The following is a 17,333-nucleotide window of genomic DNA, read 5'->3' on the forward strand; positions in this document are numbered from 1 at the left end:
TGCAGGGGAGGCCGGGATGCCTTCGGCCTCATCCAAAGGAACGATAGGATCAAGCAGGGCTGAGGAGAACTTGCGGTCGCCGAAGGTGGCGTTGAGTCGAGCCTCAAAGAATCGCTGCAGGCCCAGGATGGACTGCACATCTGCCTTGTCCTGTGGGGCAAGCAGACACCTCAAAAATCAACCCCTGGCCCCTTYCCTCTACCCATTCCTCTCACTCACCCCACTGTTGGACCCATCCCAATTCTTTCTCCCGCTCTGCTGTGCGAACCCACGTTCCCCACCCCAAGCAGAAGCAGGGTATCCCAACCTGCTTCTCCTTGACCTCAGCCACCCCCTTTTGCCTCCCTGAGCCCGTCCTCCTGCCCAGACTCCAAGGGAAGACCATAGGGCTCTGCACCCCACCTCCGTGAGCTTGTTGAACTGGCGAATCATCCTCCAGACATCGCGGGCGAACTCCTCAGGGCAGCTGTAAGGAGGTGACAGCTTCTCCTGCAGCTTGGCCCGGATGAGGGTGAGATCGATGGCATCATGGCCCTCCTGGGGAGAAGAAGCAGAGGCAATCAGGGCACCGTGGGTGTCCCCAGATACCACCCCTAAAGCTCCCCTGTGGCACAGGACTCACCGGGGAGCTGGAGAGCCGGTGCAGGGGCCGACAGGGCTCGTGGCAGAGCAGCTCCAGCAGCACATGCTCACACTTCTGCAGGCAGAGAGCCAAGGTTTGTGAGGGAGCCCCTAGTCCTCTCCTTCCCACCACTGGATCCTCGATCTACCCCCACCCCACCCCCCCACTACGCACCCGCTGGTCCAGGGGGCAGAGCTTGCGGGGTGCCCCCTCCTCAGGGCCAGGGAAGCTGGTGGCAAGGTCCTCACGTGGAGCTGGCAGATCCTGGCACAGCAGACATCTCCACTCGGGGCTGCAGGATCAGGCGAGGGATCAAGTGGGACCCAGGCGGCCCCACCTCTGCCASAGCAGGCAGATCTCCCGGGATCTGGGCTCAGAGCTCCACAAGTGCCTGGCACCAATGGGTTGGCAGCCAGTAACACTTGGGGCAGTGGATCCCAACAGATCTCACTGAATTCCCACGTGGATCAGGGCCAGGTACCCAAGGATCGAAGGGTGGCGCATGCTAGGGATGAGGGGTACCAGCTCCCCAGGACTCTGGGATCAAAGAGGTCCTCCCCCATTGATCAGAGATCAATGCATGGCTGCCCACATGGATTGGGGCAGTATTTCCCAAGGGATCCAGGCTCCTGTGTGGGTCCCCACATGGACTGGGGCCAGTTCATCCAGCAGGGTCTGGGAGCAAAGGGTAGATCCCTGTGTGGATAAGACATGTCAGATTGCCAGGGATTTGGGATCAACAGGTGGATCCCAACATAAAAAAGAGCCAGAAGATCCTCGAGGACCCGGGCTTCAGAGGTAGATTCCCTCCCATAAAGCAGAGAAAGCAAATCCCCAGGCCCCTGTGATCAATGGGTAGGCCCCCACATGAATCAAGACCAGTCTCCAGGGATCATGGGCAGGTCTCTACATGGATCTGGGAGAGCAAACCCCGAGATGATCCCATGCGACTCAGTCATAGCTAAGGGGTAGATCCCAGGAAAAAAAAGAAGATCCAGAGGATTCAGTGGCACCCAAGAACCCCCAAAGAAACCAGCAGATTCTAGGGGAGAGAAGTGGACCGGGGCTGAACAGCACCCAAACCTCCACAGCAATAGGCAGCACCAGCTGGTCTGAGGGGAGAGCTGAATTCTGAGGAAAATGGGAGAACTCTGAGGCCACTGATCACCAGGGAATCCAATGGCACCAGAGGATCCCCTTAGGGATCACAAGGGGTAGCAGCAATTTCACTCTCCTCCTGGGAGAAGGAAACTGGAACTGTCATAGATTAGATCTCAAAGATTTAGCAGCTCCAGATGATCTCTGAAGATCCAGGGAGCAGCAGATATCSCCCATCATATCCCAGAAAGCCAAGGGGCAGCAACCCCCCCTCCCCCAGAAGAGGGTTTCCCAAGGAAGAACAGTGGATCCTGGAGATCTAGCAGGGCCAGAGCATCCCTACAGACAGGGAATAAGCAGATCCCAGGGAGATGGGGCAATCTTGGGGAACTGGGGGGGGGGGAGGGGAACAAGTGGCAGTGTCCCCTGTGGTGTGGGGGCTCAATGGATCCTGGGGATCAGGCATACCTGGGGACCTCCTGGAGTACAGGGAGGTGGCAGTCRAGATGGTAGCAGTGCTCACAGCGGTCGCACATCACCACAGCACCAGCCTGGCGACACACGCGGCAGCAGGCCACCCCAGGGCCTGGGGCGGCTCCCACAGGGCAGGACCCCATCCCACGGGAAGTGCCAGGGGACGCAAGCACCCTGGAGTGCTCGGACACCAGCCCCACCGGCTTGGTGTCTTGGCCGTCCCCAATGGCTGCCTCCTGCTCCTCCTCCTGCGGGCAGGAGAGCAGAGTCAGCRGGTGGGATGTGGGCGCAAGCACGTGGAGACGTGGCCATCACAGAGCGGAGAAGCATAGCTGAGCGCTCACCTTAACAGTGGGGGGCCCAGGGGGCCCTGGCTGCACCCCCCTCTCAATGACTATGAGGTTGAAGTCCTCAGCCGAGGTGCCCGGGAAGACACGGAAGACGGGGGGCTGCGCAGCCCCCGAGAGGTCCAGGTCCAGGCGTTCCAGACTCACCCGTGGCACCTTGCGAAGCAGAGCGTTCACTCGGCCCTCAGGGGGACGGCTCCTGGCGAGCATCAGGGTGCTCAGAGATGTTTGTTCCCCCTGGTCTGTCCCCCTGGGTGAAGTCCCTTGGGATCTAGGGTGTTGGCAGCCCCCAAATTTGGGCCCAGAAGCCCTTGATCTGCCAGGGGCTCTTGGGTGGGGGGAAAATTGGGGTGCTGGCAGCCCTGATCCCCTGGGGAGAGAGAAAAGACCCCAGCCATCCCCTGGGGGCAGAATGACAAGGGTTAGGAGAGCCATAGTATGGGGTGACAAGGGAGAGGGGAGCCACGGCTATAGGGTGACATGGGACAAAAAGGTCTCAGCCACCCCCCAATGCAGGGGTGACAAAGGACAGGGGAGCCGCAGATATAAGGTGACAAGGGACAAAAGGGTCCCAGATACCCCAGGACACAGAGTGACATGGGATGGAAGAATTCCAAGTACAGGGTCACAAGGGACATGGAAGGAACTCAGGAGTCCCAATCACCCCTAAGCATTTGGTGACAAGGGACAGGGAAACCTTGGGTACAGAGTGACAAGGGACAGAGGGAGTCCCAGCTACCCCTAGGCAGAGGGTGACAAGACAGCCCCAGGTACATGGTGAGAAGTAGTCCCAGCTACCCAGGGCATGGCGTGACAAAGGACAGATGAGCCTTGGGTATCGGGTGACAAGGGACAGAAGGGTCTCAGCCACCCCCAGAAATGGGACACCATCTTCTGCCCCCCTCAACCCACTGCAAAAGGGGAGGCACCCTAAACCCCCAAGCCATCACCATTACCGCTTAATCAGCAGCTCCTTAATGAACTCCTCCTCCTCCTGGGGAGGATTAACGCGTTTTCTCCTAAATAATGAGTTCGTAAGGGCACCTTCAAGGACTCAAGAACTCCTCAGGGGTTCCTGTCCAACCCCATCCCAAAGAAGCTCCATGCAGACCAGATTTGCCCGAGCCAGGAGAGGGCTGGAGGCCTCCCAGGACAAAAATCCACCCTCCCCAGCAAATACAAGGGACATAGTGGTCCTGTCTCCCATCCTCTGTGCCTTGGTACAGGATGACAAGGGACAGAGTGTCCTAGCCACCCCCTGGAAACAGGGTGACAAACAGTAAGAGAGTATGAGTTATAGAGTGACAAGGGACATGGGGGGGCCTGACCACCCCCAGACATGAGGTGACAAGGGAAAGGGATTGCCCTAGTATAGTTTGACAAGGGAGAGGGGTGTCCCTGCCACTCTCTAGGCACAGAGTGACAAGGGACAGGGGTTGTTCCCGGTATGAGGGGACAAGGGGGTCCCAGACATCCTTTGGATAAGGGGGGGGAGAGTGGCACAGGACAGGAGAGTCCTTGGTATGCAGTAATGAGGGACAGRGGATCCCCAGCTATGGGGTGACAAGGGAAGGGGGGGGTGTCCCAGCCAAAGCCAGGGCACAGTGTGAGAAGCGGAGTGAGGGGAAGACTTGGGAATAGGGTTACAAGGAACAGGAGAGGCCAAGCCACCCTAGACATGGGGTTATAAGGGACAGGAGGGGACCATGGAGGGGTCCCAGCCACACCCAATTCCCAAGTCATGAGGGGCCAGCAGAGCTGTGGGTGACAAGGGTCACAGTGGGTCTTCCCTCCACTCACCTCTTCACTCCAGTAACAGCAGCTTCAGGGGGGGCATCAGCTGCAGAAAAAACAACAACAAAAAAAAAAACTGTGTCAGGGACATTCCTCCCACTCCTCCTCCCCTCCCCCACTCCCTCCCAGTAACCCCCAAGGCCCCCCCGCACAACACTCACCCAGCTCAGCACTGGCAGCCACGTCCCCGGGACTGTCAGCAGGTTGCGGGGTGAGACGCGGCGGGGCAGGGTCAAGGCAGTCTGGCTCCTCAGCACTCCGRGTCAGTTGAGGCAGCGGGGGTGTCTCTGGCCTGCCCCCAGTGGCCTGGGGGGCACTGGGGGCCCCCGGGGCACCCTGTACCTCCTCACTGTTGTGCCAGGATCCCGCCAGGGGCTGCAGGAGGGGGCCAGGAGCATATTGCCCTTTGCTCACCACCGTGGCTTGCAAGGGAGCCTGGGAGGATAAAGAAGAGGCAGCTCTGTTATTGCGGGGGGACACTCGCAGCGTGCGCCCCCAGGATCTACCCCTTGCCACGCTGAGGTACCTGCGAGACACCCGGGGCCGGGCTGGGGCTGCGGGGACTGGCCGGTGGCGGCTGGGGGGTGAGGGGCGGCGGGGGACAGCTCCGCTCCGAGATGATGGTCCCTGCGAGGGAGACAGAGGCRTCAGAAGAGCCCAGCCGCAGGCGGGGTGTCCCTGGGGCATCTCCTCCCCACAGGCTCACCGAAGCTCTCGGCGCTCTTGGTCCAGGCATTGAGGTCCCACTGGAACTTCATGTCGCCCTGCGGCTCCACGGGGTCCACTATCACCTTGAGGGCACGGTGGAGCTGGAAGTAGATCTGGGGGCACAGGGCACCCGTCATGCCAGGGAGACCCCGAGGGGACCCATGGCAGCGTCACAGGGGCACCCCTGATGGAACAGGGGCACATGGYAGCACCCTAGGGGTGCCCACTACACTGTGGGGGCATCTGTCAGCACCCTCGGGGCACTCATTCTGCCACAGAGATTCCAAGGGGACAGAGAGCAGCATCCTGGGGGCACCCACTATGCCCTGTGCGCATGAAGGGAACCCATGGCAGTGCCCCAGGGAAGCTTGTCACATATGGGGACTGTAAGGGGACATAGAGCAGCAGCGCAGGGGCACCCAAACTGCATACACCCCAATGGAACCCATTTCAGCACCCTGGGGGCATCTCTCACRCCCCAGGGACTCCCCAGGGGACCCACTGCACCATCCCAAGAGCACCCATCCTGTGTGGAAACCCCTAAATGAGCCCACTGCAGCAGGAACACAGAGTGGGGTCCAGGGGACTCATCAYGGAGGTAAAAGGGACCCACTGCAGCACCCTGAGGACATGAGGGGGATTACAGGGGAACTGTCACACCACAGGGACTGGGAGGCAGAAGGACATGGCCATAGGAACACAGGGCACTCTAAGAATGCTGAGGGAGGACCCTGAGATTGCTAAGGGGGAGCCAGGGGCCCTGGACACCCATTATGCCACAGAGGGAAGAGCTGAGGGAGATGGCCAAGACCCCAGAAAGACCCTCCCAAGSCAAATCTGCATGAACTGGGGTCAAACCACCCCCTCAGGGGACCATCTTCTGACCCCACTTGGTGCCACATCCCTTCCAAACAGCATATTGAGGGCAAATGTCAACAGAGACTGGATGTGGACAGGGCACCCCAGGCTGAGATGCAACCCAGCCCAGTGCTCAGCTTCTCTCTCTAGCACCCGTTTCCCCATTGTGCCCAGCCCTGGAAAGCAGGGTGAACACAACAGGGAAACCAGTGGCCCTTATGACCCATCCCAAGGGAGTTCCCTGCCCCCAGGACAGGCAAAGTGGGGATGCAGGAAGGGGGTCCAGCCCTTCTCCGGCTCACCAGCTTCTTGGAGAGCAGCAGAGCAGTGCTGTTGTCACTCTCCAGGGCCCAGGAGGCAAAACGGAGGATGTGCTCCTGATGCCGCTGCAGTTTAGTCATGGCCCAATGCTGCCGCTCCAGTTTCTCCTGCTGCCCCTCCGTCACTTTCTACAAGGAGGGGGAACACAAATGCCATCAGGGGGGACAGACCAGGATGCGGTGGCTGCTACTAGGTGGATGCAACCACTCCCCAAGGCCACAAAGGGCAGAATTAAGCCGGAGGAAGCTCACCTGGGCGTCGCTCACTAGCACCTTGCCACGCTTGTTCAGCTCTTTCATGATCTGGAGGATGGCCATCTTCACGTCTACCTGCACCCGCTTCTGCACGTCCGTCACCTGGCGGATGCTGCCGGCAGAGAGGGTCGGGGTGAGGGGGGCCAGATGCTTCCCACCAGGGCAGATATCGCTGCCCAGGGCAGGCAGGGGTACGTACGAGCTGCGCACTTCCTTGGTGGAGCGCTGCAGGCTGGCGTGTTTGTCGCCCAGGCGCTTCACCAGCGCCGCCAGCATCTTGCGCTGGTTCCTCACCGCATCCTCCAGGAACTGGTACCTGCAGGAGGGGAAACTGAGTCATCAACAGTCCCCAAAATGGTGGGAGGCCTCTTCCGCCACTGATCCGTGGGTCTCCCCGCCACTGATCCGTGGGTCTCCCCAACACATCACTTAGGGGTCTCAGAAATAGTCCCGCAAAAATTCAGCTCCAGCGCTCACCAGAGCAACAAATCCACTTTAGTTAGTTAACCTGCTCACTGTTTAGCTAACCTTGGCCATTAAGCCATTAAAAAAGTCATCAAAAAAGCCACCAAAAGCCATTAAGTCATTAAAATAAATAAAAATCAATATGAGTTAAGCAGCTGACAGAGGTAAGCAGCTGGTCAAGCCAAAAGAAAAAACCCACAGTCACTTAGGAAATATCATATTAAATTTTAAGTGAGCTATCTTAATCTGGTTTCATACTTGTTATATATATTTTAATGTTTGATTARTCATATAACTAATCAAACTACCCACTATTAAAAGCTAAGCAGCTAATTAGGTAACTATCCAAACTTATCAGTTACAATTGGGAAAAACAAAAAAAAGTCAMGCTAACCTAATTAACTCCTCATTTAGAAATCAACCACATATTTAATGGATTTAAGTAACTAACAAACCAGAAAACTAACCAAACATCCACTAAAATTCAGGATATTTTAACTAGTCAATGAAAAAAAATTTTTTTTTTTACAGATTCATTAGCTAGATAATCACTAGGAAGTATTTTAACTTAAACTGATTTTTAAGGGATGACTAAAAGTTACGTAACTAAGCAAACTGATTATAGGTTAAAACCATCAAGCTAACTAATTAACCACCTCACTGACCAGTGAATGTACAAACTCCACTTTTAACAGATAAAAAACTAGGCATAGGTAATAAGGTATCTATAAAAAATAAAATTAAACTAAACAAAGAACTAGAAAGGTAACCACATTATCAAGTACCATTTTAATTTAAGATTATTTTAAATAAATAGTTTTAATCATTAAAAAAATCAATGTAATCAGCCTGAACACTAATCAGATAAATAGTTATCAGTTAAAAGGAAAGTTAATCTGAAAATTTAATACGTTGGCAGATGATCACTTAGATTTTTAATGATTAACTAATCAAAGCCAAAYAGATTAAAAACTAAAACCAACCTAAAAATAAAACTGACCAGTTCGCTAGCTAAAAAGTTAGTTAATTAGATACTGTATCAATTTACTTGTCCCTTAGAAAATATTCAGTTGATGTTGATRGGCTTTATTGAAGGTGTTTTTTTCTTTTTTGAATTGTTAACTAATAAATAGGGTTAGTCAGTCAGCTCCATCCTGACTCCAATGCATTTTTAATGGCTAACTGGTCAGTTTAGTTACCTGACTTCTTAGTTATTCATTAAAAAAAAAAGTTCAAAAAAACCCCCCATATATATATATAAAAAAATCCACTAGCTCAAAATCAATTAAAAGTACTCCCTGATGTTACAGAACTGATAAGCTGCAGGATCAAATTTTAATTGATAAGTAGAGTTTGATTTAGATCCAGTCAGATAACTGACCAAAGTATTACAGAGAGAGCAAGTCAGATATCTGATCCTAGTGATTCATTAGCCGTGAAAAATCAGTTTAGTTGTATTTAATTATGACAGTAATCAGGAAACGGACAGGCATCCCCACTCACTTGTGATCCTTGTGTGCGTTGAGCTGGCAGTCGCGGCAGGTGAGCGTGTCACACGTGTCGCAGAAGAGCACCAGCGGCTCGTGCTTGTGCACGGCACAGTACACAGCGCGCTCGCCCTCCTTCGCCTTGGAGCCACCTGCGCAGCGAAACGCGGCGCAACATCACCACGATGTCACCGGCATCTGCTTTGGCCCCTTCGGAGGCACACAGGGACCATCCCACCCCTTCTCGATGTCCCTCTGTGTCCCCATTCCCCCTCCCCATCCCCCGCCGAAGTCTGCTGTGTCCTGGCAATGTGACAGTGACAGACCTGTGGCTCGCACCGTGTGGTCCTTGGTGTACTTGACTCGCTGGTGGGCCTCCACGCATGTCTCGCACAGTGGCTCCGAGCAYTCCACACAGTAGCTGGTGGCCGGCGCGTTGTCCTCACAGCTGGTACAGCACTAGGGGACAAGGCCCCGTCGGGCAACACGCGTGCCGGGCCGAGCCCACCCCAAATGCCTGGAATTCTCTGGCATCTCATACCGAGGCCATGCTCACACTTCCGCCTCTCCCCAGCAAGTCAGAACTTGTTTTAGCCACATCTTTATGTTAGCCACATTATTCCAGACATTTTAATCACGTTACATTTTTCAGCTGTTATTACGGGAACAACTTGCTTCAGTCCTGCGCAGTTTATGCAACACGTTTCCCCCACACGCACACAAAAAGGCACAATTAACCCTTGAACCACTGGAGAAGGAAGGAGGACAACCCAAGGGCAAATACAACTGAATTATTACCAATTAGATAATTTGAGCTACAAGCACTGCCACGGCACAGATAAAAAATAATTTGCTGATGTCTTAATAACATCACCCAAACACAACAGGCCAAGGAGATCCTCGAGTAGCRGCTAGGAAGGGTGATGCGTGCTTGGCCCTCTCCTCGTCGAGGTGTCCTGGATCAATGCCCAGCCGGCACAGAGCCTTACCTGGTTTGAATCGTTGCTGTCGGCAGCCACCTCAGCCCCACTGTCTCTCAAGAAATAGTTTTCCACAATGTCCTTCAAGTAACACTGATGCTTGCAGATGGGGCAGTCGACCACTGCGGGGAGGAAAGCGGTGGGGTGGACGCAGGGAAGGCACAAGACGTGGCCCCTAACTGCCACCACGTTTTGCCTCGATTGCAGTGTTTTGCTTTAACAGTGACATTTTGCCTCTCCAGACTCTCCTAGCAACACCAAAGGACCTACGTGGTGCCTCGTCCCCTTCTTCATCCTCCAAAACCTCCTGGGAGGAGGCGGCAGGGGCCGTGCTGGGACAAAGCAGCTCCACAGCAGCAGAGACAAGTCTCCAGGGCTGGCAGAAAAGCCCAGTCTGGAGGCAACCTCTCCCATGAATTTTTTCAGCAGTGGAGCTCTTTCAGAGGGGAAGAAGGAAGAACCCAGAGCAGATGGGAGGAGGTCCTGGATATTTGACCAGTGAGCTAAGAAGCCCTCAAAAATGAGGCAGTTGTTCAGGCTAAGCTGAAAACCTCACTCTAAAACCAAACTCTTCATGGAGAAGCACAGTCCAGGTGGCCTGTCACAACAGAAGATCGAGAGCAGACACATCAGCACTGATTTCAGCCACACAGAACCTCTGGGGGTCCCTGCTCCTACCCAAGCCCAACACAGGACCAGTTCAGACCAGGTTCCTCCCAATGACATGCAGGCATGGAGTGAATATCTCCACAGATGGAGACTCACTAGAGCCCATCACTGCTTGGGTCAGGGCAGATGGGACCTCCTTGGTCTGACCCACATCCAAAGCAGGTCCATCTGCAGCAGGTCCCTTGTGGCCACGTCCAAACCCTGAAGACCTCTAAAGATAGAGGCCTATCACATCTCTGGGTCTCTTCCCAGCTGTATCCTCACCAGGGCAGAGGGATGGGACTTCCAGAGATCACTGCACCAACCTCAACCAAAGCAGAACTGTCGCCAACACCACATCAAGGTGYCAAAAGCTTCATCTAGCTAGACCTCCAAGGATAGGGACCCATCACCGTTCTGCCCCCTCCAGACGTTTCTCCAGATGATCAACTTGAACCTCCTCAACCACGAGGCACACTGGGCACCCCTAGCTGCCTCCCCCAGCTCCATCGCCAACAGCCACTGGTCTACCCTTCCTCCTCCTCTCCAGGGCTTTGAGAAAGGGTAAGCCGCTGGCAACGGTTGAGATATCATCTGTCACAGGTGGCAGSAAGAGGAAGCAGTGCTTTTGATCTCTCCGGAAGCTTCTCTGCCTGGGARATCTCAAGGCAGGGGGCACTGACAGAAGAGGGCTCCAGATCTGTCGCAAGGAACCACCATGGAGGCAACCATGAGCAATGCCAGGCCCGGCCACAGGTGCAACAATCCCACGCTAAAAAGGACCCAGATAGTCAGGCAACATCAACAGAGCTATGGGGCAGCTACAGGCTGTCCAGCACAAGCTGTTGACAAATTGGGATGAGGCCAAAGGATCCCACTGAGCACAGCATACGCACCGAGTGGCAAAGCGAGGCCCAACAGTCTTCCCCAAGCACCAAATCACCTCTGGAAAAACCCAGCTGGAGACATGGACTAGCTTTAAAGCACTGCTGGGTGCCTGGCACCTCCCTCGCCCTGTTAGCACAGGGCCTCACACCTTCCCACTCCACACACCCATTAGCACAGGGCCTCACACCTGGCCCCCCTATCCCGTTAGGGCAGGGCTCCACACCTGGCCCCCCCCTTCCAGTAAGCAGGGGCCTCGCACCTGCCCCCCTCCCCCAGGAAGCACGGGGCCTCGCACTCCCCCGTTAGCTCGTCCCCGCTCCCTGCGGGTCCCCCGACTCCCGCCGCCCCCCCACCCCAGGCCTCACCTGGCCCGTCCTTGGCGGTGGCGGCCGGTGAGGCGGCGGGGCCCGGCTCGGCCCGCAGGCAAGGCCGGCACACGGAGTGGAGGCAAGGCAGCAGCCGCGGCTCCCGCTCGGCCCGCAGCCGCTCCCGGCACACGCCGCAGCGCTCGAGCAGGTCCAACGAGTCCAAACGCGCCTCGGCGGRGCCGGGGCCACCCGCCTCGGCCGCCGGCCCCGACATGGCGCCGCCCGTTCCCCTCAGTCGGCTCCGCACCGGGAACTCGCACGCCACAACCAGCTGCGCGCGCAGCCGCGCGGCGGCCCGCCCCGCCAATCACCGACCCGAGAGCTGCGAGGGGCGGGGCCTGGGGGAGACTGACAGGGAGATGAAGCAACGGGAGGCGCCCGTTGGCGGGGAAGGCGGGAAAACAAAGCGAGAGACGAGCCGCCCGTATGTGACCATGAGATAGGCGGGGTTAAAGGGAGATGGACCAATCATCTCGCTGAGCGGAGGAGGCCACAACCAAAACCCAATAGGCGTCCGCAGAATGAGGATTGACAGGTAATGGAAGCCAATCCTCTTCCTCTAAGCACCTCCTCGACTAGGCTTCCAGGGCGAAACCTGTCTCAAAGCCCGGAGAGCGGGCAGGCTCTAGACCAATCACCGACCGAATCACCACAGGGAAGGCGGTGCCTTAAAGATGAACGTGGCTCCTAGCTAATCGGCAGCCCTATTCCTCGGGGGGAGGCGGGGCAGAAGCTCTGACAGACAGAGCTGTGAGCCAATCGCTTTCGGAAGTACCTCAGMGAGGTTCCCCCCTCCTTGATCCAGAGTCACTCAAGTTTGGGACGGGGGTAACGGTGGGATCGGCCCGGGGTTGGGCTGGACCGTGGATGTGGGTCACGGTTAGGCCTAGGCCTGGCTTTGATGTGGACCCAGGCCCGGGCCCTGGCTTAGGGCGTGGGCCTGGGTCAGGGTCTGTACAGGAACCTGTCCCGAGGCCAGATCTGGGCCTGGACATCAGCCTAGTCCAGAGCCTGAACAAGAGCTTCTGCCTGGGGCTGGATGTGGACCTGGTCCGGGCCCATACGCCTGGGCCTGATGCCAGTTCTGCGCCTGGACATGGACACAGGCCTGGGTTTTGGCCCAGTTGTGGGACTGGGTTTGGACCTGGATGTGGGCTTACACCTGATCCGCATCGGGGTGTGAGCCTAGGCACAGGCCTGGATGCCCAGCGTCACCCCAGAATAACTGCCCCCATCGTCACTTGGAGCCTCGCCTGGCCCCGCTGGGCAATGAGGGGCCCTAGGACCAGGCCGGCCATGCACAGAGCTCTCCTGCGGTTCCCTCAGCCCCCATTCCTGCCCCAGCAACCACAGAAGGTGACCAGTCCGGGGCAAACAGCCTCCTTCAGGCACTACTCGTCAACCAGGGCACTCATCAGCCCCCTCTACCCACCTAATCCCACCTCRCTTTTGCTTCTCAATCACTTTAACTCCTTATTTCACCCACAGAGAAGAAATTGGGGTCTCTAAAGGAGTTTTGAGTCCTCAAAGCTGCTCCATCTCAGTGGTGGGTCACCCCCTCCCCCAAAGTCTTGTCTGTTYGTCTCCTCCCTCCCACCCCAAGAGYGACAGCAGYGTTTTCAGRCTCCCAGAGGGTGAGCGAGCGGCCAGGCACAAATCCAGGACCATCCCCAAGGAGGAAAGTGTGAGGCCGTTCTCGGTGGGGAGAGAGACAACAGCCTGAGCTAAAGATAAAGACACTGGAAATTCATATGGAAAATTCACACAAAAAAAAAAAAACACAAAAAACACTAAAACCCGGCTCCAGCGAGGGCCATCTTGGGAGCAAGAAATGCTCCGAGAAGGCTGCTCAGGAAAGCACCATCTCAAGCCCTTTCCTCAGGCGGCACCGGATGACGAGCCTTGACATAGACACTTCGTTCCGGAGAGATGTGACAGGAGGATACGGCAGGGTAGGGCTCATCCCACCGCGCCGCTGGTTTGGCCCGGAAAACCATCGAGGCAGCTCTGTCTTAAAGAAGTCTCTCGCCTCTGGGTTTCCTGGCAGCCGCCGGCACGAGACAGCGCTAACCTTGGCTTCCTCGAGACAGAAACCGATGTCTGGGCTTTCCTCCGAGGCCGTCTTCGTCCAGCAGGACCGGCGAGAAAGCGAGGAACCCTTCAGAGAGGCTGAGCACAGCGAGTCCCAGAGGGGCTGACGCCTGCGGGTGGCGGAGGAGATGCCCCGCCGCTAAATCAGGAGCTTCCTTGCACTGAGAGAAGAAAATACGGTCGGATGAGTCCCGTCTGAGAGCTACCGAGACGGCGTTGAGCGGAAAGCTCCGATTTTTGCCYCAATCCCGGGACTCCAAGAGCCTGAGGCTCTACAGAGGGAAAACAGGAAGGATTTTCCCCCACCGGTCGACGGCGGGGCGAAGGGGTGAGTCCAATTCCCCCCCCTGCAGCAGTCAGGACGGGAGGGGGGGGAGAAAAAAACAGCGTGTGGCAGCCCCGGACGGAGGCGGCGGACCCGGAGCTGCGGCGGGAAGGGGTGCTGGGTCTTCCCACCCGGCGAAAAAGAGGAAAGGGGCAGGAAAAAGGGAGCACGGGGCGGGCGTCTAAGCGCGGTGGGTGCGCTGGTGCCGGAGGAGATGGGCGGCAGCGGCGAAGGCCTTGCCGCATCCGGTGCACTTGTGGGGCCGCTCGCCGGTGTGGGTGGTGCGGTGGCGGGTGAGGTGGGCGGCGCGGGCGAAGCTCTTGCCGCAGTCGCCGCAGGCGAAGGGCCGCTCGCCCGTGTGGGTGAGGCGGTGGCGGGTGAGGTGGGCGGCSCGGGTGAAGGCTTTGCCGCAGAGGCCGCAGGCGAAGGGCCGCTCGCCCGTGTGGGTGCCGCGGTGGCGGGTGAGGTGGGCGCTGCGGCGGAAAGCTTTGCCGCAGCAGCCGCAGCGGTAGGGCCGCTCGCCCGAGTGGGTCTCGCGGTGGCGGGCCAGGTGGGCGCTGCGCCCGAAGGCTTTGCCGCACCGCTCGCAGGCGTAGGGCCGCGGCGCAGGCGGCGGGGTGCCGGCGCGCTCCGGGGCTGCCGCGCCGCCCCCGTGGGTGCCCAGATGCCGCGTCAGGTGGGAGCTCCGGCGGAAACCTTTCCCGCAGTACGGGCACGCGTTGGGCTTCTCCCCCATGGCGCCGGCGGTGGCACCTCTGCAGGCCTGGGTGAGGAGAGAGTGGCACAAACTGGGGTTACTGGAGTGACTGGGGTTGGCGCTTTTATTCCCAGCCCTCTCCGCGCTGCCCCGAAGCACCAGAGTTTCGGCCTTGCTGTAGGATTTTCTTATCCCCTTAGGCAAATTTCGTCCCCTGACGCCCCGTTTTGGAACCGCTCCCAAGTGGCACCCCCAAGGCCCCAGATTTCAGCCACTGCTGCCCAAACTTGTCCCTCGGGGCTGAAATTTGTCCCTGCTGCCCAATCTTGTCCCCGCGCTCTCCTATTTTGTCCCCCTGCCGCTGGGTTTTCCACCTCGCAGGCAAATTTTATCCCCYGTTAGCCAATTTTATCCCAAAATTTTATTCCAAAATTTTGTCCCCGCTGCCCAATGTCAGGAGCTCGACATCACCCCAGCACTGGGGGTGCCCCCCTTTCCCCCCCCCCCAGTTTCAAGGGATCCCCATGCTCATCCCCTCCCTCGTTCCTAGTTTGGGAAGGGGGGTCTTGCCTCCCTCATTCCCAGTTTGAGGGATTTCCCCTCTCCCCCATTCCCAGTCTGGGTGATTTCTGTCTGCATTCTCAGTGTGTGTGTGGGGGGGGATTTCTCCCCCTCCCCTATTCCCAGTTTGCGGGGGGGGGGGTCACTCATCCCCTCCCAGTTTGCAGGTTTGTCTCTCTTGTCCCATTCTCAGTTTAGCAGGGTCTTCCCCTCCCCCGTTCCCAGTTTGAGCACCTCTCCACCCCTCCCCGGCTCCCAGTTCGAGGATGGGAGTTCCCTCCACATTCCCAGTTTGCGGAGGGGGGAGGGGGGTCTCCCCTTCCAGCGCTCCCAGTTCGGAGCTGCCCAGCCCCTCTCCTGCTCCCAGTCCAGGGATCCCAGCGGCCGCCCCTCCCCCATCTGCAGCGCCGGCTGTGGGGGGGGGAGGGGAGGCTCCCGCTGCCCCTCCCCCACCCTGCACCGCACCCCTCCCCCATCGGCCCCCCACTCCCTTCACTACCCTTCCCAGTTGCCCCAGTTGCCCCAGTTGCAGCTTACCCGCCCAGCCACCGTCGCCAGGCCCCGCCGCCCTGCCCCCCGCGCGCGGGGCTCTATGGGTCCTTAACCCTTTGCTAGGCCCGGACGCCTGGGTCCCCCGATGCCCAAGTCCTCCGCCTCCGCCACTCGGGTGSCTGGGTGCCTCCYGGACKCCTGGGTCCCCAGCCGCGGGGGCTGGGAAGAGGGGCAGCCGTGGCCGAGGACCCCAGGGTCCACAGGGCCGGGCCACCCATGCAGGATGCCCACAGATGCTGGGCCACTCCGGCTGGGGGGCCACTGAGGGCTGCTGTTGCCCCCTCCCCCAGCCAGGGGGAGGGGATATTTAGATCCAAGTCCCCAGGGTGGGGACAACTCACATGGGTGCTTCCGGGGTGGGATCGACCCTCCTTGGTGTCCCCAGGGTGCTGACACYCACTGTGGTGTCCTTAGGGTAGTGACACCCACATGGGTGTCCCCAGAGTGGGAGCATCCCTCCTTGCTGTCCCCCAGGGTGGTGACACCAACGTGGGTGTCCCAGAATAAGGACATCCCTCCTCGGTGTCCCTCAGGATGGTGACACCAATGTGGGTGTCCCAGAATAAGGACATCCCTCCTCGGTGTCCCCCGGGGTGGAGACACCAATGTGGGTGTCCCAGAATTAAGGACATCCCTCCTTGGTTTCCCCCGAGGTGGGGACACCAATGTGGGTGTGCCAGAATAAGGACATCCCTCCTCAGTGTCCCCCGGGGTGGAGACACCAACGTGGGTGTCCCAGAATAAGGACATCCCTCCTCGGTGTCCCTCAGGATGGTGACACCAATGTGGGTGTCCCAGAATAAGGACATCCCTCCTCGGTGTCCCCCGGGGTGGAGACACCAATGTGGGTGTCCCAGAATTAAGGACATCCCTCCTTGGTTTCCCCCAGGGTGGGGACACCAATGTGGGTGTCCCAGAATAAGGACATCCCTCCTCAGTGTCCCCCGGGGTGGAGGCATTCTTTCTTGGTGTCCCCAGAGATGGTGACAGCCACATCAGTGTTCCCAGATTGGGGAAACCCACGTGGATGTCCCCAGGTTAGGGACATCCCTGCTTGGTGTCCCCAGGGGTGATAACACCCACATCTATGTCCTGAAGGTCCACACATCCTTCCTAGGTGTCCCTGGGGTGGTGACACCCACGCGGGTTTCCTCGGATTGGGGACATCCCTCCTTGGTGTTCCCAGCCTGGRGACACCTGTTTTGGTGTCAACGGGGTGGTGACACCCATATGGCTGTCCCTGAGGTGAGGACGTGCCCTGAGGTGTCTCCGGGGTGGGGGCACCCAGCTGAATATCAGTGCGATGGGTGACACCCATATGGGTGCCCCRGGGTGGGGACAGCCACAGCGGAGGTCCCAGGACTGGCCCCCGCTGTGGGGTGATGAGAACCAACCCCAAGGACTGACCCTCTCCCCAGGACTGACCCCGCTGTGGGGTGACAGGGACCGACCCCCCAGGACTGACCCTCTCCCTGGGACTGACCCCACTGGGGGGTGACAGGGACTGACCCCCCCAGSACCGACCCTCTCCCTGGGACTGACCCCACTGGGGGGTGACAGGGACCAACCGCCAGGCCCGACCCTCTCCCCAGCACTGACCCTCTCCCCGGGACTGACCCCACTGGGGGGTGACAGGGACTGACCCCCCAGGACTGACCCTCTCCCCAGGACTGACCCCTCTGTGGGGTGACAGGGACTGACCCCCCCCAGGACCGACCCTCTCCCCAGGACTGACCCTGCTGTGGGGTGACAGGGACTGACCCCCCCAGGACTGACCCTCTCCCCAGGACCAACC

The 17,333-nt window shown here is 58.3% G+C and overlaps 2 protein-coding genes across 3 annotated transcripts in view; both read right to left on the minus strand.

Annotated features, from left to right (window-relative positions):
• The window catches only part of TRIM28 (tripartite motif containing 28), a 12,704-nt gene extending 1,106 nt beyond the window's left edge, over window positions 1-11,598 (minus strand). The window contains exons 1-18 of the mRNA XM_085318971.1: window positions 11,310-11,598; window positions 9,418-9,530; window positions 8,755-8,887; window positions 8,445-8,580; window positions 6,676-6,792; window positions 6,474-6,588; window positions 6,204-6,350; window positions 5,042-5,156; window positions 4,862-4,962; window positions 4,497-4,770; window positions 4,342-4,381; window positions 3,498-3,560; window positions 2,539-2,740; window positions 2,189-2,442; window positions 797-914; window positions 623-697; window positions 403-537; window positions 4-150 (exon numbers count right to left, since the gene is read on the minus strand). Of these exons, the coding sequence (XP_085175097.1) occupies window positions 4-150; window positions 403-537; window positions 623-697; window positions 797-914; window positions 2,189-2,442; window positions 2,539-2,740; window positions 3,498-3,560; window positions 4,342-4,381; window positions 4,497-4,770; window positions 4,862-4,962; window positions 5,042-5,156; window positions 6,204-6,350; window positions 6,474-6,588; window positions 6,676-6,792; window positions 8,445-8,580; window positions 8,755-8,887; window positions 9,418-9,530; window positions 11,310-11,526 (2,502 nt within the window). The 5' untranslated portion in view covers window positions 11,527-11,598. The remainder of the gene's footprint in view (window positions 1-3; window positions 151-402; window positions 538-622; window positions 698-796; window positions 915-2,188; window positions 2,443-2,538; window positions 2,741-3,497; window positions 3,561-4,341; window positions 4,382-4,496; window positions 4,771-4,861; window positions 4,963-5,041; window positions 5,157-6,203; window positions 6,351-6,473; window positions 6,589-6,675; window positions 6,793-8,444; window positions 8,581-8,754; window positions 8,888-9,417; window positions 9,531-11,309) is intronic.
• A 2,228-nt stretch (window positions 11,599-13,826) lies between these two features.
• Window positions 13,827-15,653, minus strand: LOC146587792 (uncharacterized). Of its 2 annotated transcripts, none has more exons than XM_085318968.1 (2): window positions 15,524-15,653; window positions 13,827-14,491 (listed from the first exon to the last, which is right to left on the minus strand). In XM_085318968.1, exon 2 carries the CDS (start codon window positions 14,462-14,464, stop codon window positions 13,910-13,912), a length of 555 nt encoding a protein of 184 aa, XP_085175094.1. In that variant the 5' UTR covers window positions 14,465-14,491; window positions 15,524-15,653; the 3' UTR covers window positions 13,827-13,909. The 2 variants fall into 2 exon arrangements, with proteins under 2 accessions (XP_085175094.1, XP_085175096.1); XM_085318970.1 differs by lacking the exon at window positions 15,524-15,653 and adding an exon at window positions 15,486-15,510.
• Window positions 15,654-17,333: the final 1,680 nt, after the last annotated feature.

Source organism: Rhea americana, unplaced genomic scaffold (genome assembly GCF_003343005.1).
Source record: "Rhea americana isolate MKP2758 unplaced genomic scaffold, rheAme1 scaffold_566, whole genome shotgun sequence".
NCBI classification, from domain to species: domain Eukaryota; kingdom Metazoa; phylum Chordata; class Aves; order Rheiformes; family Rheidae; genus Rhea; species Rhea americana.